Genomic DNA, 27,429 nt, shown 5'->3' on the forward strand with positions numbered 1-27,429 from the left:
ATGCCACACCACGGCAATCTACTCCGCTTTATGCCACTCTACAACACACTTCTCCACTCTATGCAACACCCTCTACACCACTCCACAACACTCTATGCCACTTCACTCTATTCCACTCTGACACTCTACTCAAATCTACTTCCCTCTATGCTCTTCTACTCTACAACACTCCATTCCCTCCATGACATTCCACAACAATCTACACCACTCCACGCCCTTCCGTGACACTCCACACCACTCAACTCTACGCCACTCCATAACACTCCACTCTACTCTACTCCACTTTACGACAAACCACTCCACGTCACTCTCCCTTATCCCACTAATTTTTAGCCCTGCTGAACAGCAACCACGCTGGTGTACAACAATGGCTAAAACATATTAGCAAAGCCATTAGCTCTTGCATAGGTGAGACCTACTCGCTTTGCCAATGGTTGTTCCTTGTTCTTTCTTCCCTCTAGCTACCACAAGTTTCGAAGCCAAAGAGACAGGCTTCCATATCAAAACGGGTTAAAACACACAACCTTCCTTTAAATGAGGCCTAGAGGTAAGAGGCACCCAGTGGAGAGACCGGATTATAGGCGCGAGCCTATCATATATCTGACGGCCCAGCTTAAGTAAGTGACAGAGACACCCTCTAGTGGCAGAAAGTAGCATTGAAGGAGCACAAATAAGCTGCATTTTTTTCTACTTCAGAAATGTAAATAACTTGGACCTCTGAACTTACAAAAGAAAATCTACCTTAAGCTCTCAGTCTGAAGGTTGTGGAGTTCAAATTCTCAAAGATACCAGTAAGTAAGTAAAGTACCCAGGGTACCTGCAGGTCTCTTACTATGCTCATTTTACTACCTTACTCGTCCCTACTGTGGCCCTGTTTCCTTAGTGGTGAGTTGGTCCCTTACCTGTATACCTGTAGTGTTTGAATTACCCTGCACAAACCCTAAATATTACCAATAAGGCACGTGCGATTGGGTTTGAGAGTGCGTACTGCATCTATGTTGACTCCGGCTTCAAAATGCACAGTAAAACTCCTCCTGTAAGCACGCAGTCTATAAGGAAGTCCTGGAGCTGGTATTTCATCTGTCCGAGAGGGCTTCACCCATAATACACAAGATGGATAGCATGACTTGTAAGTAAAGACAAACCCCTGTGGCACTCTCTTCTCCCAAAAACTCTCTAACTCAGAAAAACCCTAAGGTATTTTTTTCTCTCTACAAAGTGTACACACTGCTTCAGGGCTACAAACAATACATATATATTTATAAAATTAATATACATTATTTACAAAAAATTATTTTTATAATACACTTTATACACTACAAACAGTCATTACATCTCGTTTTATAAAATAAGCAAACCATGTTGTTTCGAGTTTCTTAATTCTTTCTAACAAAGCAATAATTCAACAATTCTTTTAACATGTAAAAATAAGGCAAAAGGCTTCTAATATAGCTCCTTCTTTTACCCATTCTTATTCATCTTATATAGGATCTTGATCAATCTGCTGATTTCAATGTTAAAAAGGAACAGTTTTATACTATATTCCTAAGGCATATCATTTTCTTACATTCATGTATATTTTTTGCATGAATATTTTTAGTCATACTGGAGCATCACAAAACCTTTAGCCATTAACACAGTAGTATCAATTCCATATCGCTTACCATTAGTTAGTGACTTTATTTTTCTGTGGTCTGTGCTCTACCGTTTAAAATTGCAGAATTCTTTCTTTATGGTCTTTTTGTGTACTCTTACGATATCTATCAAAGAAATCATTTGTTTTTTTAGAGCACAACACATACATGGCTTGAGTGACATATTGTCAAAGATTATTATTAGTTTTATGCTATTTTTTCATGGATATTTGGTAAAGTTCACTATCCATACCTGAGGGGGAGTTATGGCGATTAGATGCTTCGTATTCTTTGTTTTCACAGTTCGTTAAATTATTCAATATCAGCCATCCCTCAATCAGTAGTTATCTATCCATTGAAACAAACAGCATTGAGTATGTAACTACTCATATCCATAAACATCACAATCTAATATACATAGGTCTCTTTACCGCATTAAAGAGCATAGTAATTTAAAAAAAGATACCTGTCTAATACACTCAGCTTTTATACCAATTTCTCAAAGAGATGATGTTAATTATTTATCTACAGCGAGATAAGTTTAGGTCCCAGTCCCATATTTTTATATGAATATAAATTAAGCACACTCATAGTAAGGCTGCCAGCTCATAAGGTGTCCCTCCATCCTGTTATTAGGTACATATAAACTTCCTCATTATTTCATAAACATTTGTTTTAAGTTAAAATGTATTGTCTTACTTTTTTATCACACATATATTAGGGCTGCTAGCTTAGGCAGTCTACCTACTGTCTTATTCACCCCCCACTAGGCTCAAATCTATTCCATCTATAAATCCATAAACTTACTTGTCAATTTCAGTTTGCCGGCATAGTCGCGTGGCATCAGAGTAGCGAATTACAGCTTACTCACCGAGTTTAAATACCCCGCTGATATTATCAGGATTCAAAACACCTGCACGAACTAAGTCGTCTCGCCCATTTTTCTGCCTAATCTTGGCCGCCATCTTGGAATGGTTAATTCGTCGTGGATTACATGCCTTTTACATCTTTTATTTGCATAAGAAATTTGAAATTCGACTCAATCATATTTACATAATTATTTTATTTAAAAACATGTTACAAACTCTAATAATGTAAGTATATTTTGTTTTGGTTTTAGTATTCCAAATGCGCATATTATCGGCGCTATTTGTTTACCATAGTGCGCTATATAGTATGTCCTATTCGTTCAATTTTCAGATCTTTTTTTCTCCTAAGCATGATACGGTGAGCCATCTTTTAAAAATTCCACATCGTCATTTTAGAGTGGAAGAATTTTGTTTATGTAAGAAGCGCACCGCCATTTTGGAATGGGAAGGTTTTAGTATGTTTCAAATCTTCTCGTTTTACAAATGCACATATATTAGTGCCATATACTCATTTGTGGATAATATAAAGTTCCACATCAGCTTTTGATAGTGGAAGAGTTCTGTTAGTTTCGTTCCGAATCTTCTCATATATGGAGTAGACACCGCCATTTTGGAATGGGAAGGTTTAATTTATTTCGAATTTTCTCGTTTTTCGAAATGCACATGTATTAATGCAATATGAGCATATTGCATTAATACATGTGCATTTCGAAAAACGAGAAAATTCGAAATAAATTAAACCTTCCCATTCCAAAATGGCGGTGTCTACTCCATATATGAGAAGATTCGGAACGAAACTAACAGAACTCTTCCACTATCAAAAGCTGATGTGGAACTTTATATTATCCACAAATGAGTATATGGCACTAATATATGTGCATTTGTAAAACGAGAAGATTTGAAACATACTAAAACCTTCCCATTCCAAAATGGCGGTGCGCTTCTTACATAAACAAAATTCTTCCACTCTAAAATGACGATGTGGAATTTTTAAAAGATGGCTCACCGTATCATGCTTAGGAGAAAAAAAGATCTGAAAATTGAACGAATAGGACATACTATATAGCGCACTATGGTAAACAAATAGCGCCGATAATATGCGCATTTGGAATACTAAAACCAAAACAAAATATACTTACATTATTAGAGTTTGTAACATGTTTTTAAATAAAATAATTATGTAAATATGATTGAGTCGAATTTCAAATTTCTTATGCAAATAAAAGATGTAAAAGGCATGTAATCCACGACGAATTAACCATTCCAAGATGGCGGCCAAGATTAGGCAGAAAAATGGGCGAGACGACTTAGTTCGTGCAGGTGTTTTGAATCCTGATAATATCAGCGGGGTATTTAAACTCGGTGAGTAAGCTGTAATTCGCTACTCTGATGCCACGCGACTATGCCGGCAAACTGAAATTGACAAGTAAGTTTATGGATTTATAGATGGAATAGATTTGAGCCTAGTGGGGGGTGAATAAGACAGTAGGTAGACTGCCTAAGCTAGCAGCCCTAATATATGTGTGATAAAAAAGTAAGACAATACATTTTAACTTAAAACAAATGTTTATGAAATAATGAGGAAGTTTATATGTACCTAATAACAGGATGGAGGGACACCTTATGAGCTGGCAGCCTTACTATGAGTGTGCTTAATTTATATTCATATAAAAATATGGGACTGGGACCTAAACTTATCTCGCTGTAGATAAATAATTAACATCATCTCTTTGAGAAATTGGTATAAAAGCTGAATGTATTAGACAGGTATCTTTTTTTAAATTACTATGCTCTTTAATGCGGTAAAGAGACCTATGTATATTAGATTGTGATGTTTATGGATATGAGTAGTTACATACTCAATGCTGTTTGTTTCAATGGATAGATAACTACTGATTGAGGGATGGCTGATATTGAATAATTTAACGAACTGTGAAAACAAAGAATACGAAGCATCTAATCGCCATAACTCCCCCTCAGGTATGGATAGTGAACTTTACCAAATATCCATGAAAAAATAGCATAAAACTAATAATAATCTTTGACAATATGTCACTCAAGCCATGTATGTGTTGTGCTCTAAAAAAACAAATGATTTCTTTGATAGATATCGTAAGAGTACACAAAAAGACCATAAAGAAAGAATTCTGCAATTTTAAACGGTAGAGCACAGACCACAGAAAAATAAAGTCACTAACTAATGGTAAGCGATATGGAATTGATACTACTGTGTTAATGGCTAAAGGTTTTGTGATGCTCCAGTCTGACTAAAAATATTCATGCAAAAAATATACATAAATGTAAGAAAATGATATGCTTTAGGAATATAGTATAAAACTGTTCCTTTTTAACATTGAAATCAGCAGATTGATCAAGATCCTATATAAGATGAATAAGAATGGGTAAAAGAAGGAGCTATATTAGAAGCCTTTTGCCTTATTTTTACATGTTAAAAGAATTGTTGAATTATTGCTTTGTTAGAAAGAATTAAGAAACTCGAAACAACATGGTTTGCTTATTTTATAAAACGAGATGTAATGACTGTTTGTAGTGTATAAAGTGTATTATAAAAATAATTTTTTGTAAATAATGTATATTAATTTTATAAATATATATGTATTGTTTATAGCCCTGAAGAAGTCCGCGAGGATGAAACGCGTTGGCTATGGTCTGTTTTAACATGTTTGAAAGAAATTTCTGAATAAAGGATCGAAGAAAAAACCAACTCTGCTGAAAGTCCATGTTCTTTTATGGAAGATAATCTGTTGACAATTACTTGTGTCATAACAATGTTTAATACTTGAATTGCATTTTGGGTGCTGGACCATTGGATTGTGTTTATGGTTATTTGAAGCGTTGAGCCTCAGGAGATTTAGGGGTTTTGGATCTCCGGTCATTAGCACCATATTTATATAAAACTCCACTAGGGATAGGTGCAATTGTGCTTTGCCCCAAACCCTTTCTTTTTTCGCTTAAATAAAGTGTACACACTGCTATTTGTTTCCATTCACAGGGTCAAGCTGGTGTTCAAATCGGGGACTCTCTGTTAACACTTAGTACTCAGTTACACATCCTATACAGAAGTGCCCTCACCTGTGTATTTATACAGGCGTGGCCTCCTTCATAGTGGAATAGAACAGCACACCTCACTGCCCTCCAGTAGATTACTTAGGGGAATGAGAAGTTACAACTACTCCATACATGAGGGTGGACATGCAACACAATGGAATCATGGTGTACAGAAAGCTCAGAAAGATACTTTTTTCCCATTATTCCTACAAGGTCAGCCAATTTTGGTGTAACAAAAATCTAGATTTTGCCTACGTTTCGCCAACTGCTGAATGCTTCAGTTGTTTTACAGAAATAAATGTGACACTCTAGTCTTCCGCTTCATTCTCCCTATATGATCATTATGCTACACATCATTTGTTGTTCACCATCAACCAAGGGGTTGAGAGACAGATGGAACAGCATCATTCAAGTTGTAGGATTTTATAGAAAAAACCACGCTGGGAACGCATAGCTACAAAATAGCTTTTCCCACAAGGATTTGTAGGAGGCACACTGTCGATTTTATACAAGAGACTGAATTTAATAAAATGGCTGACGTAGTACCGACGGACTGAGTATAGAGAGGTGAAGTTGTATATTTAAACTGTTCAATATGTGTACAAAATACATATCGAAACAGAAATGGTGATTTCGCATTCTGAAAATATTTTAACAAGCTAAAAAAAAAAAAGAGTTCTTAAGGTAGTCAAGACAAACAGCAAACAAGTGGTTGAAAATGAATGAATAAGTCATGTTACATCGCATGCATTTACAACGCACGCCATTACAACGCGGTCATTACAACGACCGTGCAGTTACATCGTATTCCATTACAACGTAAGTCATTACAAAGACTTGCTGTAGGGGGGTGCTAGGTTTTGGAATAGTATAGTTTACTATCCCAACTCCAGTCTGTTCAACAGTAGGGACGGTGTTGGATTTTAAATCTAACACCTTCTGCCCCCTACAGCAAGGCGTTGTAATGACTTGCATTGTAATGGTATGCGAAGTAACAAAGCGGTCGTTGTAATGACCACGTTATAATGGCATGCGTTGTATCGCATCCGTGGTAAACGATGCTTGCCAAAATACATAGTTTTCCCAAAATACAGTCAAACGGACATAGTCATCTTTTTTGATAGACCAAGCCGAAGACAAGAGAGCTCTTTACAAATATCACATAATTAAAAAATATACGTCTTTCATGAGCAACACAGGACAGAAAACAGTCAGCTAGACTATGGGAGTTTGGGGATGGTCCCAGTAAAAGCAAGCAAAATATATTTTTGGCCCAAACAGAATTTAAAGCAATAATGAAGGTTATGCCTCAAAATTTTAGACACTGGTAAGAGTACAGAACTATGTGCAGGAAAAATTCCACACAGAAGTTACCACAAAAGACACGAGGCACGATGCAAATTTGGATATTTCTATTTGGACATTTTAAATCTTTTTTTTGAGAAGCAGATATTCTCTCCCCCACCTGATGCCAGTGCATTTTTGTTCAGCTGAGGTTTGTGCAATAGTTTACAGTGCACCTAAGAAATTCAATTGGGCGAGGAGGCACAGGACTCCTTGGTCAAACCGCAATAAGATGTCTTACACTAGCTGGTTCTGGCAGTTTCTTTGCTACACCAAGTGGGACATATCAAACAGGTCCTCGTCACCCAGGGTCATCAAGTTTGTCAACACACCAACATAGTGCAGGTGTCTGCATGCTGATATTTCGTCTAAGCAACACTACCTTGGTTTCAGTTCATGAAAGTCTTCACTGGCTCTCTAAAAAGATAAACCAGAGTATTCAAGGCTATAAGAGGGCAGCATTGACCATTCAAACCTCTGTTTCATAAAGTAAGGCTGACAGTGGAGCACAGTGGATTACTGTGCTTGCTGGTGAGATTTATGCACAACTTTTAAATGGCCTGCTCCAGCAGGCAATGGCTGTCGGAGCCTGTCATCCTCCTGAGATTGAGATAATCAGTACCACTGACAAGAGTAAAATAAAAAGCCTAACAAATTTGGCCCCAAAACCCTCTCTAGGAAAATCTGACACAGCCAAGATTGGAAAGACACAAATACGCAGATCTTATCATCAAAGCTCACTTTACCAATATAAAACATGAGACACACCAAGCAAAAACACATGAAAAAGATTGTTAGGACAGTGAGAAGATCCACAAACCCAAGTCAGATGATGTCACCAACATCACCAAAGAAATATGTGAGCAGCTATCCACATTCTTTGCAAAGAAAGAGAAAAACATATAACTCCTCTTCACCTCATGAATTCATAAAATAAAGAGTCAGAAATCGCCTGCTTTACAAACGTCAAACCCTATTATTCAACCTATGCTTAAGATTTTGATACATGCCCACAAATTCCTTAAGAGTAACCAGAGACTACATAAAAAGGCTACCACATCGCATAACACTGATATTTAGAAAAGATAAACAGACTATTTCCTGGGATATATGGAAGAGAGAAGGTATTCTGATATTGGATCACCTGCTCACTCTAGAAGGTGAGCTTAACTCCTTTACCACGGCGCAAATTTCGCCATGGTGTGGGAGTTCTAAAGAGTGGGCGGGGCTGCGTCGGCCAACGATCGTGCGCAGCACTGGGCAGGTAGAGCTTGCGTCGGCAGTTGGCCGACGCAAGCACAGAACGGGTTAAAACCTTTGAAATGCTTCAGATAGAATTTCAATTCTGTAGCTCTCAAGAGGGGACATACAACTAAAACAAGGTCTATTTAAAAGACTAGGAGCATATCAGTGAATACTTGAATGAATAGGAGCTCTGGACAGTATACGCTGTAAGAAACATTGAAAAGGAGCTACTAATTCTGGTTTAGATATTTTATGGAATTAGTTAGGACTAAGTCGATCCCAGCAGCTATTGCAAGGGGCACACTTCATTTTTTTTTCTTTTAGCTTTTACATTCCATCAGATGCAGCTAAGTCTCTCTGTTGGTTGGAAGAAAGAGATGGTAATGCCATTGGCTTTAAAAAAATGTGCAATGTCCAATATGTTTAAAGTAATCTAGCATCCACAGTTTATAGCTGGTGATAATACTGTATAAGTGTTTTATGATATCATGCACTTTCCAACATATATTATCAGCCATATCTCAAGCTTCTAGTACAAGTCAATGTGTGTAATTGTGTGTTTTGTGAGACACAGACAGAAATGTACCCCTTCTGTCCCCAAAATGTGGGGCACAGCAGTTGCCCTGCTTTTGTGGGTCTATTCCCTATAAAGCCTAGTGGCCAAGTACAGAGCAATGACTTCGCTTTGTAGACTCACCCTTTTACATTGTCTAGAAAAACTAGTGTCTTCAATTTGAGAATCCTGTATTTTGTAATTTCATTGTGTAGGAAGAGTAGGGGTTTTCGTGCTGGAATTCTTTATTTAAAAAATAAATAAAAAAATAACCATAGGTTTTCCGAAGCCGACATAACAGAGAACCCTGATATAAGACTTACTTTTTGCTAACTTATAATCATGTTTACAGTTTGGTACAGTTGTTAAGAAGTGGCTTTATCTACAAATACGGTGGCTTGGCACCGGGCTAGAACAAGGCTGGGGAAATAGCAGAATAGACCCCAAACTACGTTAACCGCAAGCTGGGCCAAAGGCAGCATTCCTTCAGTTTTATTACCTAAAAAGTATTGAAAATAGTGCTGAAGTACGTTTTCACAAAGTGCTAATCGCTTTTCTAAATTGAAAACGTGACAGGAAACACTGCAACTGACTAGAGGTAAGTGTCATCTCAATACGATGCTACTGTGCAAAAGGTGGTCTTTCAGTACAGAAAAGTAACATACCATGCCACCAGCAGGGGTGGTGGCTATAGGCACTGTTGGGTGCTGAAGGCGGCACAGTAACCTTAAAAAGTGCACCTCCCTTTATTATGTAACCTTCTAAAGAGAAGATCTGCTGTCAAAAGTTCTACTTGCTGTCAGGTGTGTATGCCTCTTTCCCCATGCCCTTCACTCTCTCATGTGTGTGTTTGAGTTCCCACCTCCCCATGCTGCAGGTTGGAACTTCTCTTCCCTGCAGGGTTTTTCTCCTGCCTTCCGTGTATGCTGGATGAATGGAGACTGGGAAAAGCAGGCCATGCTAGCCTGCCTAGTACAGCGCTTGTGTCTCCTTACCTTCTCTGACCCTCGCTACCCTTACCCAGTAGCGTGCTCAAAGCAGTGTTTAATTTGTGAAATAAAGAGTCCCGGTGCCCGAAGCTCCTGCTCTGAAGTCCACGGCCGCTGCAATTAAACTTCGGCCTCTCTAATCCACCAACAGAAACTTCGTGTCCCTTTATCTCAGACTTGCAAGTTGCTGCTTTCTCCCATTGTGACAGTTTTTTGTCTTTCTCTTTCCCCGTTTTTTACAATTTGTGTTTTTCCCCCTGTTGCTCTTGGGGAATAACTGATGCGAAAAAATAAGTGCCTGTGGCCCCCACCAGCAACCCCGGCTCAAATTCACACTGGTCCAGGGTGGGCGGTGCTGTAAGAATGCAGAGCTGTACTAAGTTACCAACTTCACCGCAATCTGTCAATTTCCCAGAGGCGATTCAAGTGTTTTGGGGGGAAGCTAATCGAGTTTCTATGCTTGGTACCAGTACTAATTGTTTTAGTCCACCAGTGCTTTTTTTTGCTCGAACCTAATTAGGGCTAATCAAGAAATATAGTGCTAATATTTACACCTGTTCTCACAGACAATCTTTATTTTACCGCTCTGTTCTACCATTTATTTTTGACATCAATCCCTAAACGACTCTCTAATTCTGTTAAAAAGCTTCGAGATGTTACTGATGCCGTGCTTGTAATGTAACTATTTAACAGAAACGTGCCTGGCCCCATCACAGGGCAGCGTATGTGTCTTCTGTCACGGCTTCTCCAACATAACCTGATTTATGAAACTCAAAGGCCGAGTTTTGAATTCTCTCAACCTGCTCTTTGTGTGAGAGGTACACTGCCCATGCGTTCCTCCTCCGCTCCCAGCCGGATGTTTGTCGTGTTACAAGGTCTATTTTTGGTGCGGATGCTTTATCGGCAATCGCTGGAGTTTTGAGTGTACACAGAAGCAGAGGTATTTTAAAGTTTAAAGTAAATAAAGCTTCTGGCAATATTTCTATTGGCGACGTGAAAGAAGGCAGCTGCTTGCAAAGCCGCACTTTGTCCGGACAGAAAGAATTTACACAAACACTATCTCGGATTCTAATCGTGGGGCCTGTTGGAAAGGAGAGGGAAGCAACTTTCATGGCTGGAGTTAAACCTGCTTCCTACATGGGAAAGACAGAGGTGTCTGCCACGTTTGGATAGCTTCAAATTCTAGAGAATCTAGTTCCAGTTTTATCATTGATCCTTCTTATTGGATTCTGATACCCGTTATCAATGGAATAGAGATAGAGGAGACATTGTGCAGCCTTAGAAAGGATAGTTGGAACTAGGCAGACGTGTTCGTGACCGACTTCAACTTTCTGGCATTTGCCAGATTACAGGATATTTTCTAGGATGGTCTAAAATACGTTCTAAGCTGGGATGAAGATAAGTCTCGCAGTAGGTACTAAGATCTAAAGTTACATTTTTAAAACAACAGAACTCAGTAGAACGATAGTGCAAAAGACAAATGGAAAAATCAATAAATATATTTTGAAAAATCCATATTTCGTGATACTTGCTGTCATCCAAATCAGTTAAGAGGTTAATAAAAGCCTCCATGATTGTAAAATAATGTGAAATCTTAGTAACTAGGATATTGATTTAACCTATCCTAGATAAATAAACAATATTTATTGTTCTCTTTCAAGGAAATTTAAGCCTGTTGCTTCTAGTGATAAACAAAAACATAAAATCAACATAATTATAGTGCAAATCTAGCACACAGGTAGGATAGTTTTCTGAGTAATTCAGAACAGCAGGCTGGCTGTTAATTCTTAATCTTTGAAAAAAACAGTGACAAAGTATTCACAAACTAAGACAAGGGAGTCTTTTGAAAAAATCCAAACTTTTGTCTATGTAATGTAATAAGAGAAGAATCCAAAAAGAGAGTAGGGCTCAACTGGCTGGATGCCTAAAATGCATGTATTTTCCAAGGGTCCCGCTTCGCATCTGGGGGCATTTGGACGCTTGAAGCAGTTACCGGCATCGGATGTGCTTGGAGGCTGAGGGGGCGCCTCTGGGTTGTCACAGCGCGAGGAGGTCGTAGCACGGGACTCCAGAGCCCAGGAGTCCGTGCGAGGTACCAGCTGTGTTCCCGCCCGCCCACCCGCCCACTACCTCGTTATTACAGCTCGCGGAACCCGCTGGCGCGGGTCCCGCTTCGCATCTGGGGGCATTTGGACGCTTGAAGCAGTTACCGGCATCGGATGTGCTTGGAGGCTGAGGGGGCGCCTCGGGGTTGTCACAGCGCGAGGAGGTCGTAGCACGGGACTCCAGAGTCCAGGAATCCGTGCGAGGTACCAGCTGTGTTCCCGCCCGCCCACCCGCCCACTACCTCGTTATTACAGCTCGCGGAACCCGCTGGCGCGGGTCCCGCTTCGCATCTGGGGGCATTTGGACGCTTGAAGCAGTAACCGGCATCGGATGTGCTTGGAGGCTGAGGGGGCGCCTCGGGGTTGTCACAGCACGAGGAGGTCGTAGCACGGGACTCCAGAGCCCAGGAGTCTGTGCGAGGTACCAGCTGTGTTCCCGCCCGCCCATTCGCCTATTGGTCTTCGCCCCTATTTCATCTCGTGTCTGCCGCTACGCGGGACGCGCCGGACGAAGCCCGGACAAAGGGCGGGCCGTCTGTGGCCATCAGGGGCCGGAGGAGGCTGGGCTGGGACACCCCCCTTGATTTCCACATCCGGGAAACTAACAGTGAGTTATGCCTGTTGTGACTTAGTGACTGTAAAAACAGACATATAGTCCTGTTATCCGAGACTTCGCCATTTGTTACAATAACTTTGCTTGCATTGTATTGCGTGCAAGCCGTGATAGGGGTGGAGGGGATACAATTGTTTTAATTCCACGCCGGGTGTAGTGAAGGTGAGGTTTGGCGTAGGGTGAACAAGTATCCCCACGACACCTTTAAGGGCAAGGACCAATTGTTGCTGGGAGCATGACAGGTAAAACTGTCACACGCTCGATAAGAGCAAAGCTCAACACTCCCTCTGCACCCCAGGAGCACAAAGCGGATACTAGTTCACCATTCCCCGTTATTATGCAGCCTACAGCTATTAATCGTATGCTCAAAAGAGCATTAGGGGCTGTGTCTAGTGAAATCGAGCGCACAGAGAGGCGCCTGTCCCTAACCCCAGCATTTGACCCTTCCGTAGCTACTCAAGATCAGGACCAGGAGGTCGTGTTAATCCCATCGCCCAGCACGCCAGAGTCTAGCGAGCAGGATATCCCGTGCGCTCAACTGATTACCACTGGGAAAAGGGAGGATTTAGGCCTACCCAAAAGCGCTACTTTGCATAGGAAAAAGAAAGGCTGCCCAAAGAAGCAAAAGACCAAAAAGAGCACAGATAGTTCCTCCCATTTTGTGAGTAGAAACAACACTGGGGTAGAGCGAGCAATACAGACAACCTCTCAAACAGATCCACTAATATGGTTGACTCAAATCACGTTAGATCTACAAGCTCACCTAGAAACATTTATTGTAAATCAGCTGAAACCATTGGCAAGCAGGCTGGACAAGATTCTAAGTGAATTAAAAATAGGGAGACAAAAGGCAGATTAGTAGGGGAACTAAGTAATTCCATTAGCACCCCAGCCACTAATTTAGTGCCCCAAAGGCATAGGAACCCCAGTAATACAAGGGATGCACAAATAATAACTGTAGAGACCCATATACCCCCGGCTCCTCAAACACAAGTGCACAAGCCCAATAACCCATATGATAGAGGAATGCACACTCTTAATGGTCCAGGTGTCCAACAACCGGACAAGCGACCCCAACTCTCTGCTGACCCCAAAGTAAGAACAGTACATAATGGAGAGAGGGCTACTACAACAAACCCCCATTAAGGTACTACCCACTGTAAATTTACCACCGGAGTCATGCCCACTGGTGGTAGTTTTTGCTGGGGTCCCGGAATTAAAATACGACCAGAGAGAATCACACCAGGAGCTAAAAAATAAACTTATCTATTGGCTGACCCAAAATAGACCACTAGCTGACAATCAAGATGGGGAAATCCTTCTGGTTAGAAGAGTGAACTGGTTAGGAATCAGACCCAAAAACATTGAAGGCAATTGTATTATTTCTAACTTTAGGGATAGGGGGGTGGTTGAGCATATTCTCAGACAGGGGCCACTTGGGAGTGGGAGTGGCATAAGGCCTCTGTCACTTAGTTATTTTTATCTGAGGCAGCAGGAAACCAATGAGGGACAGTTTAACACATGGAGAAGCTGGGAGGGATAAATTTGATCTCAAATAGGGCCCCAAATTGCACACGAGGAATGGCAGGGATTTGGGAAGGTGGACACCCATGCTGGGTAAATAGGTTTAGCCCATTAAGGTCTCTAGAAGAGACTGATTGACTAATCGCCCCATATACCCCAGTAAAGCAGGTCGACATGGTACACAAGAATCTTGATTTGGACGTATTGACTGGGGGAATATCACCCACATATTTTTTGGTCAAAGAGGGTAGACAGCCAATATTAGGGGTGGGAAGGTGTAGGACCCCAATAAAGATCATGGAACCCTCTAACCCCATTGCCAAGGGACACCCGCAAGTACCCTCAGGGACAGGAGTTATAGCCCCTGATCCAACACAGCAGGGCAGGGATTTACAGAGGCCACTTCTTAGGAACCAAGAGGGGTTGGTTAACATCTTTCAAGGCATGGCCGGGACAGGGACTGAAAACACTGAGAAAGAGGGACTGAGAATTATTTCTTGGAACATAGCAGGTCTTGCAGGTAAATTTGATAACGAGGATTGGCGGCAATATATGGCCCACTTCCATATAATTTGCCTGCAAGAGACCTGGGTAACGGACAACACCCACTTTCATATGGCTGGATATAAATGTTTTTTTATCCCAGCACAAAAAACCACCTCAGGCAGAGCCAAGGGAGGATTGTCCATGTATGTTAACCTAATAATACAAGGTAAATGGTCCAGTGTGGACTGGTTCACATGGAACATCCAGGCCCTGAGGTTTAGGAATAAAGGGTTAAGGCTCGTGTTGTTTAATGTGTATAACACTGGTTCTCCAGGAAATGACACTCCCATTCTGAGGGAACTTGACTCCAGACTGAGCCAAGAACTGGTGTCTGTCAACGGTGCTCCGACCCCATCGACACTAGTAGTGGGTGATTTGAACTGCCACTTATGTCCCCTGTTGTTCCCGATTAATGTGAACTGGTCACAATGCCCAGTGGAAAAAGGTCCCCATTTTAGCCACTCATTGAGCGGTATAGAACTGGGAAAGCTCCTATATTCTCATGATCTGGAACACACGGTTGATATGATCCCACTGGGGCCAGATGGCACACTCCCCCCCACTTTTAAAGGGAGAGGGTGCTCCTCCCACATAGATAATATTTTTGCCTCTAGTTGTTTAAAGAACCGGATCACTGACGTAGGAATTGAGTGGAGTCCCTTCAGCGACCACAATCCCTTGGTCATGGAGTTTTTGTACCTGGCGAAACAAAAGAACAGCTCTGCTGGGGGCATCTCTGAAAGAGTGACGGACCAAGGTAGAAGACTTAGGTGGGCAAAATTAGACGAGGATAGATTTTACCGGTCCTTAATGTAAAAAGGTAAACCACTCATTGACGAATGTTTAGATCTCTCTGTGGCAGGGGCTCGTTTAATGAATGCATTTGGCCAAATAATTTGCCTGGTGGAAGGGCTATTGTGGACCAAGGCCCCAAAGAAAAACAACTCCAATTCTCCGAGCTGGTTTGACGGGGACTGCACACGAGCATTGAGCGAGTTAAAAAAAGCCCTTAGTAGTAAACCTAGGGACTCAATAAAAGTCAACATGTGCAGATTAAAATATAGGAAGGAGCAAAAAAGAAGGAAAGCAGCACTGCAGGGTGAAGCGTGGGCGGCCTTGAGGGAGGCCTCCGAAAGAAGGTACATCACAGAATTTTGGAGACTAATAAACACCCCTTGTTTTCAAGATAAAAACGCCCCTGTGGTTGCTACAAATATCCTCCCGGAACAGTGGACAGCCCACTTTGAGGGCCTGTACAACCACGGGGCGGAAGACAGGGCAGAGGAGATGCGGGTGGCTAAGCAGGGACAGGCACTGGAGTTTCCCCTAGAAGAAATTGTTTTGGGTATTGAGGGACTCACTAAAAACAAAGCCCCAGGCCCGGATGGGATCCCCCCGGACCTGTTTTTGAGTAATGTGGAGTTATGGGCCCCCATTTTAACCAGAGTAATAAATGCAGCCATTAAGGTCGGCCTGCCCCGGTCTTGGTCACTGGCTATTATAGTTCCCATTTTTAAAAAGGGCAACAGAGATAACCCCCAATGTTATCGCCCAATTTCTTTGATACACGTCACAGCTAAAATCCTAGGAAGAGTAATCCTGAATCGCCTGACTGTATGGGCCGAGGATAATATTATTATCTCGGAGGTTCAATACGGTTTTCGGTCCGGCAGGTCCACCAGTGACCAATGCTTGAACCTCTACATGCTGGTGGCAAAGTATACTAAAACCAGCAATGAAGCCATTTACCTGGGGTTCATGGATTTGGCCGCTGCATTCGACCATGTTAATAGGAATAAGCTGTGGGCGATGATGAACCACCTGGGAATTGACCCAGGTATAATTTGTACCCTGAGGGAATTGCATAGAGAAACCTCTGCTAGAGTACGTTACAATATGGATGGGGGGATGACTGATTCTTTTAGATGCACTAGTGGTGTGAGGCAGGGTTGCATATTAGCCCCTTTTTTATTTACGTTATACTTAAACAATTTAGAGCAGTCCCTGACCAATTTAAAAACAGATTGCCCAAGGGTGGGGACACGCAACATCCCAGTGTTGCTGTACGCAGATGATGCGGTTCTTTTGGCGCGAACCCCCAAAAGCTTGCAGATTCTAATTGATGGGTTTGTCAAATTCATGGATGCGTTAGATCTGTCTGTCAACTTAAAAAAATCTTATGTAATGGCAGCAGGTCATAAACCACGGACTAGCTTCCCATATAGAATTGGAAATCACACACTAGAAAGGGTGCAATCCTTCTCGTACTTAGGGGTGCTCTTTGATGAGTCACTGAAATTTGCCCCTTTGGTACAGGAAAGGTGTGGCAAATTGGTGGCATCAACTGGGGCCATAGCAGGTTACGGGAGAAGAGTTGGCCGCTGGTGTCCGGAACAAACAATGAACCTTTATGGTTCAATGTGTTGTTCCAAAACCATGTACGGCTCAGAAGTATGGGGTTTTACAAATCTTGAGTCACTGCAAAGGGAGGAAAATAAACTCTTTCGCTCAATATTGAAAGTCCCTAACTGCACACCAGCTGTTATAGTTCACAGAGAATTAGGAAGACCCTACCTAGAGGACTTGATCAAATTTAGACCAATTCTGGCCTGGCTCAAAATTTGGATAAACCCGGATGCCGCGCTGAGTAGGTAGATCCTAAAAGACTGCCTTGGCAGAGATAAAAGCCTGAATATTCCATGGCTTAACTATGTCAAAACTAGCTTGGAAAATATGGGTTGCAAGGAGTTTTTCTCAAACCCTTCAGTGATCACCTCACAGGATAAGTTTCACCTCAAGAGAATTTTTCTGGATCTTAGATCATCTGTTAGAACCACACTGGAAGGGGTTAAACCATCAGTGAGTGCTCACAGCAAGCTTGAAACCACTGAGGGGATGGAACCGTATCTTTGTGTTTTGTATAATGCTCAAGAAAGGTTTTTAATGTCACGTTTTAGGCTCAATTTTTTTATCATACTTGCTAGCCGACCCAGCTGGTTTTAGTCATTCAATTGAGCAGAAGGGTGCCTGCGGCTGCGACAATAGGTCTCCGCAGGACACCCTTCATTTTGTACTCTTATGTCCTCTATATGCAATACCAAGACGAAGATTTTTAAAGGAAATTTAAAAAAAGGCTAGGTTCACTCGAGCCAAAGAGGCACTGATTTTTTTTACAAAGGGCTAGTGACCCACTAACACTGTGTTCTGTTATAAGTTTTTTTAAATTTGCACTAAGATTAAGGGTAACCAGAGGCCAGAACCCCTTGTGATTCCTGCAGGTTTCCCTACCCGTTACTCTGTTCAAGCCACCAAGGTGGACTCATTGTGAATAATGAATTATTTTATGTATAGAGATTCAGTCAATGTTCTTGTATAATGATTTAATACTATTTTAATTGTATATATGTGTACTCTTTTATGATGGTTTTTAACCACCGAATAAAGAATTATTGAATTGAATTGAATTGAGTAATTCAGAACAGCAGGCTGGCTGTTAATTCTTAATCTTGGAAAAAAACAGTGACAAAGTATTCACAAACTAAGACAAGGGAGTCTTAAAAAAATCCAAACTTTTGTCTATGTAATGTAATAAGAGAAGAATCCAAAAAGAGAGTAGGGCTCAACTCGCTGGGTGCCTAAAATACATGTATTTTCCAATGATCCCTCAACAGAGGAGCTAAGTTAAATAGTGGAAGTTCTTCACTTGATCTAGGTGAAAATGGTTGTGTAATGCACATATATTATGGGACACATGTACAATGGTGTCGTTTAATGCAGCCAGTTGTATTTGCAGAGCTGTATTGTGCTTTTACTGTCTGTCCAAACACAATGATCCCTTTTCATCAGGCAGGGGCTGAGCTCTAAAACCGAAACAGAGTTGCTTTTAGATGTTTTAAAAAAAAACAAATGGACTTTTATAACTCTATTGTTCAGCAGATCATGGTTAACAGGCAGGGCGCGCCTGTGAGGGGAAAACCTGACCCACCCTGACTGTCTTCTTGGGTCTGGGTACTGGAAGAAGGAGGACGGCTTTTCCTTAGAAAACGAGGGCCAGGATGATGAAAAGCTCGACAGGCCATACACTTGGATTTCCAGGCCAATCCCTTTTCACTTACAAACTAATGTAGCTTTTATTTAGCTCTGTAGTGATATGGTTGTTTTTGGGCCATTTAAGAATCCTGCATACCACATGTTTTGTGCTCCCTGCAAACTGGGAACAAGAAGTCTCAGTGAGTGGCGCTAGATCCTATTCAGATACTTATTTACCACCCGAACAGAGCCAGAACCACTTGAATTTTGTGATAAAAAATGAGTTAAGAGAACATGAAGCACAGTAGGTTTACCTTACTGCTGTACTTGACAGGATCCATGCAATGGGATTGCTTGCTGTCTAGTAGACAGAATGTGGCCAGTTCTGAACCCTTCTTCTGCTGAGATGATCCTCTGTTCTTCTGAGAGAGTTTTGCCAAATTTCACCCTCACTGCAGTTTCCTTGTATTGGAGAAGACTTAGGGAGCTTTGGAAACTAAAACATTGCTAAAGCTGTCTCTAGGACACAATACATCATACAGGCCTGGATACAGTGTGGAGAGTTCTGAAAAGCTTGATATTAGTACACAAAGCTGAGAGTCCACAGCATGCTGGTGGATGATGGTAGGATACTGCAGGAGTAATAATGTAAGTACAATTTGTATGTAAAGTAGAAGAAATACCGCTGGTGCAAACTTCAAGGTTAGGCCTATGGGTACCATTGGTCACAATGGTAAATTAGCCTTGATTTTGCAACGAATGTGGCAGTAACAGACAAACACAGCTAGAAATTACAAGACAACTCAAAAAGCAAATGTACTGGAGCATGCACTTTATAATGCATTTCTTCTCGTTTTTCTAGAAGTGTTTTTTTCGGATTAGTTGTCTTGCAAAGTGAAACATTTGTCCTTACCATTTGAATGACTCCAAAATACGACATCAAATATCCAGATTGTTGAGGATCCAGTCCAAAAACATTGATACAGATGACAGCAAACATAATCATGAACAGGCCTGAAAAAGAATAAAAGTGTTGGAAAAGTTATTAACAAGTAAGGATTTTGCATTAAGATGTTCTTCATCGTGCAGCTAAACAAACATATGCATTCAAAATCTTAAACCAAAAAAACGAAAAATCTATTTATAAAGGATATTAAAAATTGCATGTTTGTTACTGCAACATTAACTCCAATTTTTGGGAGTAGGTCTTTGAATAAACATATAGCCCAAAAAAGCGTTTAAATAGCACATGCAATAGAACAAAACAAAAGTGGAGAATACATCGTTGCAAAGAGATGAAAGGCGCATGGCCATTTCACTTACATTAATGTATTTATCATGGATAGTTCTGACTGACACTCAGATCTTACTAGCCCATTGTTACTCGCCATTTTGACCAACTCGCCTCCCAGCACTCGGGCTGTTCCGTGGGTTTGCATAGGTGGATGTTATTTGTTGTTCCAATCCACAACTACGAGTAATAATAATAATCCACATTTGTAAAGCACGAACAATCACCCGTAAGGGCCTCTAGGCGCTTGGGGCCGTCGGGAAGATTAAGCAAGCTATTGGCCAGAGTCACATGGTGCTGGGCTGACCTGCCGCCGGTGCCAGGGATCGAACCGTGATCCCCAGATTCCGGAGTCAGTCGCCCTGGCCGCGGCGCCAGTGCCACACCTCTTCCCTGTAGCCTGTAGATGTGCACATTTTGCCAGTTGTGCAGACAAGGAAGCATAGAACACAGGTTGATGGATGTCTTCGCTTCCGGTGGTGTTATATGGCTATTACAGCATATCATTACAAAGTTTTTGTTTTTAAATTATTAAGTCTTCAGCACACCTTTTGTTTTTCTATTTCCTTCATTGTCTCTTCCCTCCTTTCTACAGTTTAGCCATCTCCGTTTCAGAATGAAGGCTTCAGAATCATGAAATGCATTCGAGACCGGGAAGTTAGTGAAACATAATTAGGTGAAATTGAGAAATGAATGGACACAAAAGTGGAAACTTACACATGAATAAAGTGGAATATATTAATAAAGCAAGATATGAATATAGAACCTGCTGAATCTCTGGTATAGTTCCACGGAGAAAGAAAAAGCAATTGTGAATCAAGGAAGTGGTTATAGGAAACAGAAGTTGTGCCTGCGTAAAGGATGCCGTGCAAAGAATCTACAGCATTTCACACCACCCTCTATTCTATGACCTCTTTCTCTATCGGGCTCCACAACCTGCTTTTCCTCATATCTCACCCTTCCCTGCGGGACAGAAACCACATCCACTTCCTCCCAAACCTTAAACACAAGCTCGTAATTCTTGTATTCTTTATGGCCTGCGCTGCGCTCGAGGCATTGAGAATCGGGGGATCAGGCTACAAGTTCAGAAGGGGGCCGTGTAACCCTGTGTTGCTGAAAGTTCTCCTTTAGAAGCACCCTTGCCCATCCGTTTCCTCCAGGTGTCAGCACATGTTGTTCAGTGCCCTCCCACTAACCTCATATCCTCTACGCTCACACTGTGTTCAGTGGCGGCTCCTCCACTAAGGCGGAGGAGCGTCGCCTCACTGCTCATAAGGAAAAATATAATGATAATGCATTATTATCATCATTTTATTTTTCCTATTGAGCTCAATGGCTCTCAGGGTGGGGATAGCCAGAGCAGGGATAGGAGTGGATTACACTCCTTAAGTGGGCGTGTCTGCTTTGCAGGCCCTCTCTGGCCGGCTCAACAGTCCTGAGCACTTTGCATCTTACCCACCAGGCTTGCTTTACACAACCTGGTTAGGAACATGCAGAGCCTCCCAGTCCCCGTCTGAACGCCGAACCACAGTGCTCAGACCAATCACCACGGTGCAATGCCTCAATGACGCCATCGCATAAGGTGCCGACATGTGGAAATATTTAGTGTTTCTGCTATAGTTTATATTTCATATTGTGGACGGATTTTATAGTTATGTTCCATTTAGAGCTGGTATTCAAAGGGTATTTGTTACAGTGCGTGGTTGTGTCGGTCGTAATGTTTTGAAGTTTGTATGCATTGTGTATATTTATTTGTGAAGAACAGAGGGGTGATATTATCTCACTTGTCAAATTCTATACACAGTATGTGTCCTGACTCTTCTAAGGTTGACTAGGGTGTTTGTATTGTATGATGGGTTTTGATGGGAAATACCATTTTATTCAGTTAGTGCGTAAAGGAGTTAAGTTGGTTCCATGGTACCTCATCATTGAGACTGAGTATATGTGTCCTCAGGCGGTGCACCCACCTCTGTTCTTTTGTTAGGAGTGTTTTGTATGGATCATTTGTACATTTTATCTTTTCAATGATGTTCCACCGTAAATCAGTGTCAGTGTTGTCTTTTTCAAGCAAGTGTGCCGCCAGTTCAGTGGTCGCACGTCTACACCTGATGGTGCTCCTATGCTCATTTTTGCGGATCTTCACTTTGCGGGTAGTCATCCCGACATATCTGAGACTGCATGGGCACATGATTGTGTATAACACGTTTGAGCTATTACAGTTTGTGTGGGATCTTTGTTCCCACGGAGTTCTCATTCCCAGATCTACACTGTTAGTGTGGGATGTAAATGGGCATACAGAGCAGTTCCCGCACGGGAAGTGTCCCAGGACTGGCGGTAGGTTCCACAGGGTACTTTGTTCCGTAGTTGTCTTTCTATTCATGTCACTGTGGACCACTCTGTCTCTAATACTCCGATTTCTCCTGAAGGAGAACAAGGGTTTCTCAAAATCCAAGGTATTGTAAGGGAGAATACGCCAGTATTTGTTGATTGTTTCTCAAAATTTGAACCAGTGTTGTAGGTCATGACACAAACGAGGTTGTTCTTGGCTGGGCGATCTGTTTTCTCTAGAAGGGAGTCTCTTGGAATGTTCCGTACTCTTATTCACGCCTTTTCAACAATGTGAGCAGGGTATTGTTCACTATGTAATTTGTTTGCCAGGTTTTCAGCCTCCTTTCTGTAGTCTTTTAGTCTGGAGCAGTTGCGGCGTATGCGCATAAACTGACCTACTGGGAGGTTCTCCCGGAGTGCCCTGGGATGGGCATTCTCGAAGTGCAGCAAACTGCTGCGATCCGTAGGCTTCGTATATAACGATGTGTAGAGTTTGCCATCTTCTGCCACAATGTTAACATCTAGAAATTAGACCTTCTCATTGTTGTGGGTCATGGTGTATTTTAAGTAGGGATTCCTCTCATTAAGCCATTCATTCAGAGATTCAGGAAGTACATTGGGAGTACTCCAAATGACCAAGATGTCATCTTTGTACCTGACCCACATCTGTATCTTGTCTGCAAGGGGGTTGTTCCATATATTTAGGTCCTCAAACCACCCCATGTACAGACATGCCACACTTGGGGCAAAAGTGCTGTCCATGGAAGTCCCATGACGTTGCAGATAGAATCCATCCTCAAACCTGGAAACGTTTTCTGTTAGGGCCATTTTGGCTAGCTGCATCACCCAGTCTATTGGTGCATACCCTTTCCATTCTTCAGTGCGTAGTAGGTCATAAATAACCGCAAGACTTTCCTCTTGAGGGATACTTATATAGAGTGATTCCACATCTAGACAGATTAACGTTTCTTGTCCAGAGTCGAAAGTTCTAGTATGGAACCGATTCCTGAGACTATCGGTCTCCCTGGGGGCGGTGTGCGCCCCTTATGTATTTTTGGTATGGTGTGGAATCTAGGGGTCCTGGGTTCTTTTGCCCTAAGGAATTCTTTCTCCTTTTGGTTAATCAATCCCAATAATTTGCCAGACCAGGAGTCTTATGTTTACTCTATACGACGGGGTCACGTAGCCCACCAGTTATGACATTTCCACTAACATCCTTCTGAGCCCGTAGCCACACCCAATCAGGGTCCACAACGTGAACCAGGAGGCGGGGAGATGACGTGGACCTATGGGCGTGACCAATCGGTATGCGCTGGGCCAGCTGCACAGAAAGGCCGGTATTTAGCTGCAGCAAGCTCCCACGGCACTCGTGCAAGCCGGGGAGCCCGCGGACTACTAAATCCATGCAGGGAGTACCTTTGACGAAGTAAGTAGGTGGGGTGGCTGGTCCTATGAGGGGCAGCCTGGGGCGCAATTAAAAGTCTTTTAAGGGGCACTTTAAATGAATTTGATTTACGGGCACGTTTTGAATTAATCTACTATGATTTGGCCATTTATTTCACGCTCATAATATTGCGCAAAACACTTACGCGTACTCCATTTTAAAAGCCGCAGTACAGACAGTAACAGTATCACTTTAAGTTTTTGGTAAAGGCTGAAACATTGCCGATCCACATAACGCGAAAGGAGTGTGTGGGTTAAGGACAGACACTAATATAATATCACTCTAAAATGAAAGCAAATTATTCCCGGCTCAGGTGCTTGAATATACAGGCATACGGTATCGAGCATTAAAAAATGCCTGAGATAACACATGGCAGCACCTTCAAGTTACCGTCTGTATACACCAAACGGATTACGACCAAATATGACAATAATTCGTAAGTTGTTTACTATCTTCTTATTGTCACCCACAGAGTGTGACAATAAGGCCTCCCTCCCGAGCTCCCTCAGGGACGCCTATGCCCTGAGTTACAGGGGTAAGTGCCTTTGAATCTTCCCCTACCACATAATGTTGACAATGGAAGAGTATCAGATTCTGTGGCTGGATGAATGATCAGTGATGAGTATATTGTGAAAGAAATAATGCATGTCTGCATTTATGCATACCACATGTGAAAGGCACATGAGTAGAAGTGCATGAAGCATTTTGAATACAATCACACCAGCAAATTGCTGAAACTTTGGGTTTACAGGGTGCAGCACACCCACTTTTACCACAATACTGGATATAAAGGGAACAAAGTGTTAATGGTGGTCAAACGATAATTACCTTATGTATGTTGTGTTTTATGCATATAATTTGTGCTTTTCTCTTCATACATGTAATTCCTCAACAAGACCAGTGACAAGTATTAGGCTTGCTCCTTTTTCAATTCACGTAAGAGTGCCTGAAACAAGTAGTTGACACGCACGTCTTTGGGGGAAGTAACTTCTTTACATCCCACCCTGACAAAAGCCCGGGACCTTGTTAGGCCAGTTAGTTGAGGCTGAAACATGTTGGTGCTAGAATAAGGGTCATAGGACCATCACATCCTTAGTCACCCTGTTTGTTTATATTTTAACCTTCCCTCCCACTCTATTATTAAAGATTTCTTTAGGAGTGGGTGAGGAATGTTATCTTTAATAGTACGCCCCATACAAAATATCATTAAGTGCTCGCTGAAACATGGTTGAGCCCACCCCGACCTTTAGCAGTCGGGGTGAGCCCTATGATGAAGCATGTTACGATTAGAGCGAGTTTAGGGCTATTTAAAGAAAAGGGTAATTTTCCCTTCCCACCCTTAACAATGGGTTGGACACCATTTGAATATTTCCCTTGTGACTGTGTTCATGAGAGAATCACCATTATACATTTAGGGACCACCACCCAGTCGGGATCGCCCTCGAGTTGCTTTGACCTACACAATGAAAAGCAACCAGTTGACCAGTGAAGGGACATTCTTGTGCATATGGGTAGTTTCTGGCAACCACCAAACACGACAACCCTGATTCCTCAAGGATCGTGGAAAACAGTACAGTAATTTTCGCTCAGTCACTTGTGCTTACTTATTCTAAGAAAATACACAGGATGGCAATTAGGATGTTTCAATAAGTATTTATTGGTCGAGTGTCATTCTTGTGTAAAACATATTTGCTGCGACAATCAGAAGACAAAAGTATACAATAGAAATCGCAAGTACTAATATAGCAAACAGTAGATACATTTCTTCCACAGTGCTAAGAAGATGAACATATACAGTTCAGATATGACAGTAGCACTTGCATACTCCTAGAATGCACTCCCTATGTAGTTTACCTAAGTTTACCTAGCCTAGATATATAGATGTAGCATGTACGTGTAGAGCTATATATATGTGTGTAGCCACGAAACCCCTAGGGAAGAACCAACTCCCTCGACTTGATGGTAGAGAATGAAGGACCCAGTCTCTGCTCCGAGGATGACATACCGCAAGGGATGTCAGACTGCTGCGTGTTGAAGATTCAGCATGCAGGACCCATGTCAGCATGGAAGGAATTCTCCTCTAATTTGTAGAGGGGAATAAGGGTCTTATATACTAGAGTGGTCACTCCAGGGTTTCTTCTAGAATCAATGTGTTTTGAAAACAATCATAAATGATTTTCCAAACAAATGCGATAATGCACAGCGGGCTGTTGGCCAAGGATGAAAAACAGTTCTGACCTTTATACAGAATAATTATGCAGTGCCTGAGGACATGTTTATGTACGTCAGGTACAGGGATTATGATAGAATACTAAGAGCCTGGTGTCGAAGAGAAAGGAGCAAGCTACTAGGTAAAAGGTAACCCTGGGCGTAGTGGGCGTAGTGGGGCTACGTGGAGCATCGCGCAGTGTGGCCAAATCTATGCACACTCGCGAGAAATGCGCATGCGCAGGCGTCCGCGCATGCGCTTCTGTGAGGAAGAAGTTGCCGCTGAACCAGGATGAAGGAGCCCCGGGACGCCGCACCTCAGGTAAGGCATTTTCTTACTTTAAAATACTTTAAGTTATTTTAAAATGAGGGCAGGCGGGAGGCGGGTGGCGGGCAGCTCTGCTCCGCTGTGGCATGTGCGTAGCGCTGCCTGCTACGCCTACTTCGTGGACCACGAAGCAGGCAGCACTACGTACACTCCGCGGGCGGAGCGGAGCACTACGCCCACCCTTAGTAAAAGGTCACCTGTTCAGAACCGTTATTGTTGTGCCGATGGGACAATGTGTGTAAAAAGGGGGCATACATGACAGGACTATTCTAAAGGACATGACAGGACAACATCGGCCTCAAGCAGCTTGTCACTGACCCCACGCACAAAGCAGGACACACGCTGGACCCTATTTTCACGCCCAGCAACAGAATCAAATACAGGCACGCCTCGGAACTCACTTGTTTGGACCACTCCATTATATACTTCATCCTCGCCGGACCTCTCCGCACTGGCCCCCAAATATCCACAGCGCCCCCTACTGCAACTGGACCAAGGTCACTCAGCAACAATGGACAGACGCCCTCAGAATCGCACAGCCCAACATCACCGCCAACATGGACCAGGCAGTAGAGAAAATCAATGCATGGATCACCTGCGCTGCCAACCTATTTGCCCCCTCCAAACCAGCCAAAATGCACAGGCCTACCAAACAAGCCACCTGGTGGACTCCGGAACTCAGTACGTCGAAGCTCAGGTGCAAACAACTGGAAAGTAGATGGCGCAGCAGCACGAACTACACCGACTGAGTTACCTTCAAATCAGCCCTCAATGACTACCACCGCCAGCTCAAAGCTGCAAAATTTGAGGCCCTAACCCACCGGATCGAGACCAGCACCAGCCAAACCAAGGAACTCTTCATCATCGTCAAGTAGTTCACCTGCCTGTCAGCCATCGAAAACTCGATCCCCATCTCACAGTAACTCTGCGACGCCCAACCTGACCACTTCCACAACAAGATAGCAACCATCTATAGAAACTTCGTTCCCCAACACTCTGACCTCTTCAGCATGCGATTGACCACCACGCCAACCACTCACTCACCACCTGGGAACAACTCAGCACACTGAACACAACCACTCTTATAAACTTCATCCTCTCTGGAGCACCCACCAATGCATGTCTCCAAAAGGCTTTTTAAACCCGGAAGAGATGAGATCAGCCACCAGCTGCCCTGATTCTGCATGACCTCTCTGTGGGCTTTGACACCATCTCTCACCCCACACTCATCCATCGACTACGCCAGATATTGGAATAACAGACGTGCTCAGATGGATGGCATTTTTTTTCACGGATCACACACAGAGAGT

General features: G+C 42.5%; 1 protein-coding gene across 6 annotated transcripts in view; it reads right to left on the reverse strand.

Annotated features, from left to right (window-relative positions):
• SLC67A1 (solute carrier family 67 member 1) overlaps positions 1 to 27,429 on the reverse strand; it is a 937,984-nt gene that overhangs the window by 305,800 nt on the left and 604,755 nt on the right. For all 6 annotated transcript variants that reach the window (XM_085644744.1, XM_085644747.1, XM_085644745.1 and 3 more), the window contains exon 8: positions 19,434 to 19,534. In XM_085644744.1, the coding sequence (XP_085500870.1) occupies positions 19,434 to 19,534 (101 nt within the window). The remainder of the gene's footprint in view (positions 1 to 19,433; positions 19,535 to 27,429) is intronic.

The sequence above is a fragment of the Triturus cristatus genome, chromosome 3_1 (assembly GCF_964204655.1).
Source record: "Triturus cristatus chromosome 3_1, aTriCri1.1, whole genome shotgun sequence".
NCBI classification, from domain to species: Eukaryota; Metazoa; Chordata; class Amphibia; order Caudata; family Salamandridae; genus Triturus; species Triturus cristatus.